This window comes from Photinus pyralis, unplaced genomic scaffold (assembly GCF_008802855.1).
Source record: "Photinus pyralis isolate 1611_PpyrPB1 unplaced genomic scaffold, Ppyr1.3 Ppyr1.4_LG3b, whole genome shotgun sequence".
In the NCBI taxonomy this organism is placed as follows: Eukaryota; Metazoa; Arthropoda; class Insecta; order Coleoptera; family Lampyridae; genus Photinus; species Photinus pyralis.
In genome coordinates this window covers 4,792,674-4,802,692 of record NW_022170510.1, presented here as the reverse complement: position 1 = coordinate 4,802,692, position 10,019 = coordinate 4,792,674, and the positions used below count along the sequence as shown (strand labels likewise).

General features: G+C 36.4%; 3 protein-coding genes across 3 annotated transcripts; 1 reads left to right on the top strand and 2 right to left on the bottom strand.

Annotated features, from left to right (window-relative positions):
* Nucleotides 1–905: 905 nt before the first annotated feature.
* On the bottom strand, nucleotides 906–1,827 carry LOC116166825 (cancer-related nucleoside-triphosphatase homolog). Its single transcript, XM_031481985.1, has 5 exons — nucleotides 1,706–1,827; nucleotides 1,496–1,661; nucleotides 1,349–1,448; nucleotides 1,112–1,294; nucleotides 906–1,059 (listed from the first exon to the last, which is right to left on the bottom strand). The coding sequence occupies exons 1-5, from the start codon at nucleotides 1,746–1,748 to the stop codon at nucleotides 988–990; spliced, it is 564 nt and encodes a 187-aa protein (XP_031337845.1). The 5' UTR covers nucleotides 1,749–1,827; the 3' UTR covers nucleotides 906–987.
* A 380-nt stretch (nucleotides 1,828–2,207) lies between these two features.
* On the top strand, nucleotides 2,208–6,329 carry LOC116166819 (WD repeat-containing protein 46-like). Its single transcript, XM_031481972.1, has 9 exons — nucleotides 2,208–2,307; nucleotides 2,354–2,712; nucleotides 2,754–3,159; nucleotides 3,210–3,445; nucleotides 3,494–3,658; nucleotides 5,536–5,770; nucleotides 5,821–5,916; nucleotides 5,962–6,072; nucleotides 6,123–6,329. Exons 1-9 carry the CDS (start codon nucleotides 2,299–2,301, stop codon nucleotides 6,243–6,245), a joined length of 1,740 nt encoding a protein of 579 aa, XP_031337832.1. The 5' UTR covers nucleotides 2,208–2,298; the 3' UTR covers nucleotides 6,246–6,329.
* On the bottom strand, nucleotides 6,245–8,479 carry LOC116166820 (DNA helicase MCM9-like). Its single transcript, XM_031481973.1, has 3 exons — nucleotides 7,969–8,479; nucleotides 7,259–7,668; nucleotides 6,245–7,205 (listed from the first exon to the last, which is right to left on the bottom strand). Exons 1-3 carry the CDS (start codon nucleotides 8,056–8,058, stop codon nucleotides 6,308–6,310), a joined length of 1,398 nt encoding a protein of 465 aa, XP_031337833.1. The 5' UTR covers nucleotides 8,059–8,479; the 3' UTR covers nucleotides 6,245–6,307.
* Between the last annotated feature and the right edge of the window lie 1,540 nt (nucleotides 8,480–10,019).

Genomic DNA, 10,019 nt, shown 5'->3' with positions numbered 1-10,019 from the left:
AGGGCACATTCTATAAGAAAATTTTTTTTCCCAACCGATCTGAGACAATTTTTTCTTCGTGGCTCAAAAAAAGGCAGTGTATAACCTTCCTTTTTTACCAAAAATCGACTACACTAAAATTTCTCGGGAAAACACTTTTTCTTATTAATTTTGGTGCGTAGAATCCAAAACAATTCGTACTTTTTCGATCAGACTTCTCAATCAAAAATTATAGACTAGAAACCAATTTCGAAAGAAAATTCAAAGGGCTGTAACTTTTGAACTAGTAGCCCAATCTTCGAACTGTTTGAAATTATGGATTCTACAGGCCCGTATAGAATTTGGCGTGTAGAATCCATAATTTCAAACAGTTTGAAGATTGGGCTACTAGTTCAAAAGTTACAGCTCATTGAGTTTTTCTCGAAATTGGTTTCGGTCAGAAAATTTTCAAGTTAGTAGAACGGGAATGCTAAGGAAAAGAGATTGGTATACAAATTGGATTGTCTTTTGGAATGGGCTTTATAATGTACACCGGGCTGTAACCCCCCCAAAGTTAGTCTAGTTTCTTTGCCAATTGCCACACTCCCTGAAAAAACTTAACGAGAGCTAGTTTACAGCCTGGTCTTAAAGAGAATAGCAGCTTGAGAAAACTGGGAAACCTTAAAACTTAAATTTTGGTTTATTCAGACACATTAGTCGTATGTGAGCCTCATCGCCCTAATCAGTTTTTTCGCAGTCCATCTAATTACTCAATTTTTTCGTAGATTTCAGACGTTTTTAGTTAGCCCGAATTTAGTGCAAAGAGGGCTCTGTTATTTTGTTGAAAAACGACCTGAACAATTAATTAAACTAGAGGGGTATGCGACTATAGGTTTGGCGTCAATAATTAGTTTCATTGTGCTTGCAAGCAAGACAAAAATCATTGCTTATTTATATCATATAATATTTACTTGTTTATTTCAATTTTATAATAAGTATATTACATTAAATATTGGTAATACTAAAAATCTATGAAACCATAGACTGCTCCAGAACATCACATATCTCATTCAATAATGTATTGCGATTATCTTGAGAAACCTGTAGAAGAATTAGTGCATTAACAAAAAGTGTTCAGCGAGTCCCTACTTACTGTGAGAACTTTGTTATTCGAAGTTAAGAATTCAATAAGTGGCAATCCTCCACTTTTAATAGGAACAGTCGCTAAAATACATAAATCTGTCCTTTGAAATACATTTCGAACCTCTTGCGCAAATTTCTTACTAAATAACTCCATTTTTCCAATCTCATCAATCACCAACACCGTCTCCTTCACCTTTAAACTCAAAAGAGTAAACAAATGTGTAATTTAAGCCACTCCGAGTGTTACATCTTTGAACATTGGAAGAACCAAATTTTCAAACTCATCGGGAAAAACATAATACTGTCCGACTCTGCACGTTCGAGGATCGTCGGCTAGCACACGCTCTCTTAAAGGTGATCATTTAAACTCGAGAAAATTATCCCACAGACTTACGATGTTCTGGCCAACCTCCCGCGTTTTCCATCTAAAGTCACCACATCGAAACCTTCACGCCTCTTGAATTGATTTCGTAGTTCTTCAGTATAAAAGCCAATTACAGGAATTCCCCGTTCCTTTAACTTTACGTGTATCTTTTGTATGAGGGTGGTTTTTCCTATACCTGTACAAACGGTTCAAAAAATTGCCAAACAAAAATGTGTTAACCTGGCGGGCCTGTTATTAGCAAGTGTTTTGCAGTTAAAGGCATTCTTTTTATATGTGACGATTCTTTTCTCCTGATTGTTTTCCAATTCAGAAATTTTTAGGTTATATTTCCCAAAAATTCAAAAACCCACATGCCTATTTTCCCATTTATTAAACAAAGTATACAAGTGTATCTTTACTTTGCATAATTTGATATTTTATTTTGTATATATGCCTTTACCAATTACACGAGATTATCCTGCACAATACATGGTTTTTTTTTAAATTTTGTTTCACGGTAATCGTAACATAATGCATAGAAAGGGTTACCAAAGAGATGGCAACTATTTCCTTTAAGTTATGTAGGGTGTATTCTACAACAAATACACAATACCTTTAAAGCATTTCCATTGATTATGCATTTTATAACCAATGGTATTACGAAGTTCGTATTTTGTAAGCACACTGTACGTTTGAAGCAGTGAAGTATTTAATAAATGGGAATTTTATTAAATGGGATTGTAATCAAACACGTGCCTCGAAATTTTGTAAACATAACCTCATAGCGAATAACCTAACATTTTTTTCATGAAATAAACTTAATTAAAATAAAAATGACCAAAGTAATATTACTAAATTATTCTTTATCATATTTACTTTGTTTTGTAGACCGCAAGATATTTTACTGCACCATCGGAGGAGCAAAAACCCAATGCAGAGGAGAAAACCTCACAAAAAAGGAAAGGCAATGTGGGACGGCTGAAAAATAAGAAACCAGCGTTTCCAAAAGGAAAACCGAAGAAGACGGATATCATTTTAAAACGAAAACCAAACCCAAACCCAAAATTCCCAGGTCGAGCGCCAATCCCAGAGGAATTGCTCGAAAAGCACAGTCGAGGAGAAGGTATACAGAAAGATGGAATACGAACGAAAATACACAAGAAAAGACAATTTGACAAGGACTTATCGTACGAATTCGCACAGAAGCAAGCGGCTCGTGTGGAAATATTACTGACGGAGGAGGACGGGTGAGTTAACTAACCATTTTCTTTGCGATAACGTGCGATAGTATTTTAGAAGCAGATCCCGGAGAGACCACGACACAGTTTAGGCAAAATGAAATTGTCCAAAATGTGGATATAACCGCGGCGACGAAGTTTTTTGAGTTACAACTGCGTGATTTTGGGCCTTACCGTGCGAGTTACACTCGAAATGGGCGACATTTGGCTTTAGGTGGACGATTGGGACACGTCGCGGCATTTGATTGGGTTACGAAGAAGTTACATTTTGAGATAAACGTGATGGAGTCCGTGCACGATGTGTGTTGGTTGCATATCGAAACGATGTTGGCCGTAGCGCAAAAGGATTGGGTGTACATTTACGACAATCAAGGAATCGAGCTGCATTGTTTAAAGAGCTTAGATAAGGTTACGCAAATGCAGTTCTTACCTTATCATTTCCTTTTGGCTACTGCTGTAAGATATAATTATGATCGTTGCCAAAAATTGTGGTCATTACATTTTAGAATGATACTGGCTTTTTGAGTTGGTTGGATGTGTCGATTGGAGAGATTGTGGTTCAATACAACGCCAAGCTCGGAAGAATAAACATGATGACGCAGAATCCGTACAATGCAGCAATATGTGTGGGAAGTTCTAAAGGAGTTGTCAGCATGTGGGCACCAAACAGCAGAGATCCGTTAGCAAAAATGCTTTGTCATAAAAGTGCCATTTCTGCTTTACACATAGACCCCAAAGGACTGTATGTTGAATGCACTAAAAGTACCTTAAACCTCTCATTTGTCTATAGGTATATGGCCACGGCTGGAAATGATCGCACACTAAAAATTTGGGACATAAGAAGTTTGACGGGGCCTCTACAAATTTACAACTTGAAATCCACAGCGAACAATGTTGCTTTCTCACAAAAGCAAATGCTCGCCGTTGGTATGGGAAACATACTTGAAGTTTATCGGTACTTATACTGTTTAAATAATGGGAAATCATTGCTCATGACTGTATCGCTAATTTATCATACTTGCACCACAGGTTGAGATTTAAGTTAATAGTCATACCATTGCATAGACATCTTACAGTATGGTCTAGCAATTTTAAAACCAACTGCTTTCAAATGATAAAAAGTCTCCTGAAAGACGCCTAATTTTATGCAACCAAAATAACTTCTTGAAACAAAGATCTGTCATATGAATTATTAATTGGAATAATGTTGCTTTGGTTTCACAGAAAATAAATCTCTTAAGCTCCTTTAACTGTTATCGGCACTATACCAATTGGAAATAGCAACCTTTTCGTTAGTTGAATACATCGCACACGAACCGAAATTAGAATACGGAAGTCAAAGCGATAATATTCAAATTAATTAATATGACAAGCAGATCCTCATTTGGTTGTATTTAGTTACTTTGGTTGCATAAAATCAGGCGTCTTTCAGGAGACTTTATCATGTAATAGTAGACATAGGACATCATACTTTTTTTTCATTTTTGTTAGTGTCCTTTTCGGAACAGCCTCATAACACCTAACAGTAACAGGAAATCAACAACAGTTATAAATGCACATTGATAATGTAGGTATATCGAGAATCTGAACTTGCACAAAAAGAAAAGTTTGATCTCTGTTGCGGTTGGCTAAAAAGACAAATCAAATAACGTCAATATACAGGGTGTTTTTTGCCGAACTCTAAAAGTTAGTCAAGAGTAAACGGTTTTTATTTTAACGATTATTACAAAAATGTATTAACAAAAGTAACAAAACCCAAGCAGGCTGATTTGTATGGAAATTAAAACTAATAACTTTTAATTACAAACAACTTTCTTTTTAAGACAGTTTACTCTTGACTAATTTTTAGAATTCGGCAAAATAACACCCTGTATATTAATTGATTTGGCTCATTTTTTCAATATCTTAGTTTGAGACTAAGCAGGAGCGATACTCAGATCCACCTCTAAACAAATTTGTTATATGTACTCAATCCGTGGACACCCTGTATATGTTAATTGAAATTTCTTCATTACCCAATTTTGAGAGCGGCCGCCATCTTGAATTTTTTTAAATTACAACATGGGTCATGCGATACATTATTGAAAAGCGTCATGTTTTCTCTTTCTAGTGTTGCAAACATTTAACCTTTTTTTTGGAAACTGAAAAAATTTGTTATTATCTGATATAAATAAAGGAACCAATAACACTCGACTACTGAAATGGTTCAATATTTTGATCTGTAGTTTGGAGGGCTTTAAAGAGACGTTGAAAAATGTTGTCATTTAAAAAAAAATGGCTAATGAAGAAATTTCTTTATCACTCCCAAACATGCATAACATGAGGGGGATATTAGTTTTGAGGGAATTTAAGAAGTATATTACCAACGTCAGTGTACTGAACAGTCAATTAATAGCTATTTATATATCAAGTCTTTATGGACGAGCCGTTTATTTAGCCGAGCGAGCTTGCGAGCGAGGCACAAATAAACAAAGCGAGTCCCCATAATAGCTATTTATATATCAAGTAAGTAAGTAAGGGTATGCAATGAATGTCTACATCTTCGATTTGTAGGATAAATTGTCACAAAAGAAAATGAACTGCTTTCAGAGACATCTGTAGGTGATTATTGACACTGCATATGGTTTACACTAAATTAATATTTGCAGTGCCATCTAAGTATGTAGCTTTTTAAGCACCGCACTTTTTGCTGTACCGCGGCCATACTGTAAGGTCATACTACCAAGCTTGCCACAAATAATTCGTAATCTATTTTTTATAAACTTTCGTGACAAGTCTTAAATAATGAAACAAAACACTACTATCACATGATACTACCCATTGTCATTTTAGCGATTGCTGTGTTACAACCGCAAAAAAGGGTTACTTAAGACATAGGTTTAATAATTCAATTGCAAACCTGAATTTCTGTCCTTACGAGGATGTGCTGGGTGTCGGTTCAAGTCACGGATTTACAAGCATACTGGTACCGGGAGCAGGCGAAGCGAACTTTGACGCTTTCGAAGCGAATCCATACCAAACAAAATCCCAACGAAAAGAATCCGAAGTCAAGGCTTTATTGGAAAAGGTGAAGCTCTTCGTTTTCAGATTGATGTTTTAATTCGCACACGTTTCTAGATTCCATCCGACTTGATATCTTTAGATCCTACGAAAATATCCGAAGTGGATGTTCCGAGCTTACGTGAGAAAGTCGAAGCTACTAAAAAGCTATTGGTAGGTTGTCATCGTCCGGGAACCAATCACTATTGATATTTTTAGTTTGTGAAACCGCCAAAGATAAATTACGATCCACGGAGAAAAGCGAAAGGAAAAGGCGGATCGGTCAAGATAGCAAGAAACAAGAAGATATTACAGGAGCAGGCGAAAAAGGTAATCCTCGGTGGTTTCTCGGCGGTCATTTTTTTAAAACTTCGTTTTAGGAATTTGTAAAAGCTGCCAAAAGTTTTAAAGCCGAATTGCTCAACGAAAGCAAAAACGAGCAAAAGGAAAAATCGAAGCCAGCAAATGTTCTTGATCGATTTTTACCTAAGCAAAAAAAATAAACGAATGAACTGTTAATGTATTTTGAACTTATTTTAAAGTAAGGCACCAGTATTTAAATAAATCATATATCAAAATTCAAAAAATCGAAATCTTCCGTATTATCCGATTCAAACATACTGCAAAAGCCCGCATTGCTTTTGGAGGACGTTTCTGGTATATTTTCAGCAGGCGCACTTCGTGGTTCGAAACCAAACCTAGCCTGCAATAATCCTACGGCAGATTTTGTTACGGCTACTTCTTTTGCACTGTTTTGATCAGTGTTTGGGACAGTTTTCGGTATTGGCTCAACATTCATCACTTCTTTATTTGTGGTTGCGCAAATTTGAATTTTTTCTTCTGCTTCACTACTCGCTGCATCTGTGCTAGGATTCTTTGGTAATCGAGGTAGGGCCTTTGATGTAAACTTGAATTTTTTCTGAATATTTTTGATCTTGGTGTTTTGGCTTTCGACAGGAAAGTGAGGGTCTTCACTCCAATTTTTATCACAGTCGTCTATGTTAAAATTGAACGAATCAATAACGCTAGGAATACAATTTAAACCATTGGAGTCAGACTTGCGCTCCTTAGTCTTCCGCTTTGATCCTTTCGGAACGGAATCAGTGTTTTCTGGCACATTATCTACTTCGCAATTGGAGGTGCTGGAAGTTTCCGGCGAGTCATCTCTGGCATTGCACGAATCACGCTGTGTATTTAAATTTGACGTCTTATAATTTGTATTTATGAAATTCATTTCGTGTTGCAGTATCTGATTTAGTCCCAACTGTGTAAGAACCACGTTAACAATTTCAGCATAGCGACCCATCGGGTCGCCTGGGTAGGACTCGAGAACATTTAAAGGTCCCAAAGACAGCACCGCACATTCTCCATGCATGGAGCACTCGATGAGCACAATAGCAAATACAGCGTCCATTACTTGCACCTCGGAATGGTACATCAACCTCGCATGCCCTTGGGATAACCTACAAAGATCTTAATGCAATGAGCTTGAACTTTGAACTAAAATACAAAATACCTTATTAAGCTTTCCAAAAGGCGTACTGTAGTTCTCGATTTATTACGGGTCTCTTGTCTTCTTTGAGCCTGATAATATGCACCTAAAATTTGGTCGGACATTGTCGTTAAAACGGGATTAATCGTTTTGATCATCACAAAATATTGCTGCAACATCTCCATACTCCACAATGAAGTGTCCGAATCCGGCGAGTCGGTAAACTTCTCGTCTAAAACGTGCTTCGCTATCGCACGGTCCCATTCCTCTCTGTAAGTGTCTTTTAACATTAAGACGATATCAAATCGACTTAGCAACGGGCTTGGAATGGCTAAGTTTAAGCTTAGCGACTGGGAATCGTCGAGGTGTCCTCCTTTTGGATTGGTGGCCGATAAAATTGAACATCGTGTTCGCAGCTTACACAGTATACCGGCCTGAAAAGTAGTGAAAATTAAATAGTTGCTCAGTTAATTCATTGATGGGACTATATGATAATTCCACCTGAATTTTGACATCATAGGAAAGACCTAACATCCATTTTTAAATAAAAATCTCCCAGTTAAATGCTATTTTCATTACTCAGATCTCATCTCAAAACATATTCGGTTTGCAATAAAAGCAATACAAAAAATATGTCATGCCCAAACAGGAAATCTTCCTCACAACCACCAATAAGGAATTGATAATTTTTGCTGTGGCTAGCACAGATACCACCTGCGCATGCGTGATTTTACCCTTTTATGCAGAGTTAGGTCGAGCAGAGTTGTCTCGTCGTGAGTAGCCCAACATGTGAACTTCGCCCTGTTAAATTGTGTGTGTGGCATGATTTAATAAAAGACTTTATTATTATTATTATTATTTCTAAGAATACTTGTACCAAATATGGTTCCAATCCATTCAGCTGGAAATGAGAGTACGAACAAACTGACATCATCGAGGTTGTGTTTGATTCAGATTCCTGGTGCTTCAAAACGTGTATTTCCGTAAAAAAAAACTGGGGGGTCATTTTTTTTTACCACAATTTGCAGGTACTAAATAATGTCCATAACTCCCTACCCTCTGGATCGACCCAAACTTTTTTTTGTCAATGTTAACTACAATTTTGACTTATTGGGATGTCATCTGATTTGGACTAGGAACCATGTGGAACTGCTAGGCATAATTGATAAAATCGAAACTACCAATTATGAAATTGCTGCCAGTAATTACTCCTAATACACAGCAGACAGTAACCATATACATTTAGTTCTTAATTGCAAAAACATACCCACATTGAAGGGGAGACACTAGTATTGTACAGGGTGGTCAAATAAGAATGCGAGGTACTGTATCTGGGAACCTGTCCATCGTAGAGGTTTGCGGTAAAAAAATGTATTACTAAAACGGACACGAGAAAAACCTGGAAAATATTTTTAAGTTTCTGCAATGGCCGCTAGGGGGCGTAACTGCAATCTGGAATCGATTTTTCTGTGAATTCCGCCATATTAATCTAAGGAAAAAATGTCCGGTCTTTGAAGTTGACTATAATCTGAAACTTTTTTGTTTGACAATTTTTCCTGTATCTCTAAAAATGAAGTGGTGGGGGGTATTCAAAGGTTTCCGTAAAGAACACCCTGTATCTTCGAAACGACTGAGCCGATTTTAACAAACTCGGGTTAATTGAAAAGAGTTATCCTTCGGCTACAAATATTATAATATTTGAAGTTTTGTTAGTTTCACATATCGCCGCTTGAGGGCTTTTTTCGACTTTCCGACAGAAATGGTTAATTTTCTCAAAAAAATTAAATGCGTTGGTTTGATTTTTTTTTTCATGAAAAAGTAGCTAAATGATGCCTAAACAAGCTCGCGAAAACCGCATCTCGATATCTTGTTCCTAACCTAAAAAACCTCAAAGTTTTATTTTTTTAAGCTAATTTTTCCGGAATTATTTTTATTATATAATTTGTGGCCCTAAGGTGGATCGATTTAAAAAAGGAAGCTTTTAATGCCGCCGTAAATGCTCGAAATGCTGGCCAATCTCAAGATATCGAGATGCTGTTTTCGCGAACTTGTTTAGGCATCATTTAGCTACTTTTTCATGAAAAAAAATCAAACCAAGGCATTTAATTTTTTTGAGAAAATTAACCATTTCTGTCGGAATGTCGAAAAAAGCCCTCAAGCGGTAATATGTGGAACTAACAAAACTTCAAATAGTATAATATTTGTAGCTGAAGAATAGCTCTTTTGAACTAACTAGTTTGTTGAAATCGGATCAGCCGTTTCGAAGATACAGGGTGTTCTTTACGGAAACCTTTAAACTCTTTATGAGGAGCCAGAATTTCTGACGCCAAAATAAAATCCCAAGTGGGGAGGCAAAATTTTAATGTTAGTATATTACAAAAACGAAATAGATAACTGGCTTATATGTAGTCACATAAACCAAAAACGTATTTTTTTTCAAAAGTGAGCTTATTTCTTTTTCAAAATTTGAGGTGGTATGTTAACTGTACCACCAATCCATTATTCTATACATAAGAGTTTTTTAAATACATAATTGTGAAATCAATTTTAATTATTATGCATACTTTCTGAAAACAGGATTTCCTTTTTTGCTAAACATAAAGCGTACTTGAACACACGGAACAAACCAATCTGTGCGCACCTGTTTAGCTTTGGTTGCCTGCATAGTGCCACATCTTCTTCGGGAGCCTACGTGCAGATTTATTGAGAACACAGTCGTTACTTCAGAGGGATGAACGCGTTTTGATTTCCTTTCACTTGAATTAATTCCTGGTAATCTCTCTCT

Bases quoted from the DNA above. Each gene is read 5' to 3' on its own strand.
- LOC116166825 (XM_031481985.1), bottom strand. From the start codon at position 1,748: ATGCCTTTAACTGCAAAACACTTGCTAATAACAGGCCCGCCAG. The intron at 1,449-1,495 runs GTAAGTCTGTGG...ATCACCTTTAAG, and splicing joins GGGAGGTTGGCCAGAACATC to AGAGCGTGTGCTAGCCGACG. The intron at 1,295-1,348 runs GTAACACTCGGA...TTGAGTTTAAAG, and splicing joins TTCTTCCAATGTTCAAAGAT to GTGAAGGAGACGGTGTTGGT.
- LOC116166819 (XM_031481972.1), top strand. The intron at 2,713-2,753 runs GTGAGTTAACTA...AACGTGCGATAG, and splicing joins TTACTGACGGAGGAGGACGG to TATTTTAGAAGCAGATCCCG. The intron at 3,446-3,493 runs GTATGTTGAATG...ATTTGTCTATAG, and splicing joins CACATAGACCCCAAAGGACT to GTATATGGCCACGGCTGGAA.
- LOC116166820 (XM_031481973.1), bottom strand. From the start codon at position 8,058: ATGCCACACACACAATTTAACAGGGCGAAGTTCACATGTTGGGCTACT. The intron at 7,669-7,968 runs GTAAAATCACGC...ACTACTTTTCAG, and splicing joins ACCTAACTCTGCATAAAAGG to GCCGGTATACTGTGTAAGCT. The intron at 7,206-7,258 runs GTATTTTGTATT...AGATCTTTGTAG, and splicing joins CTTTTGGAAAGCTTAATAAG to GTTATCCCAAGGGCATGCGA.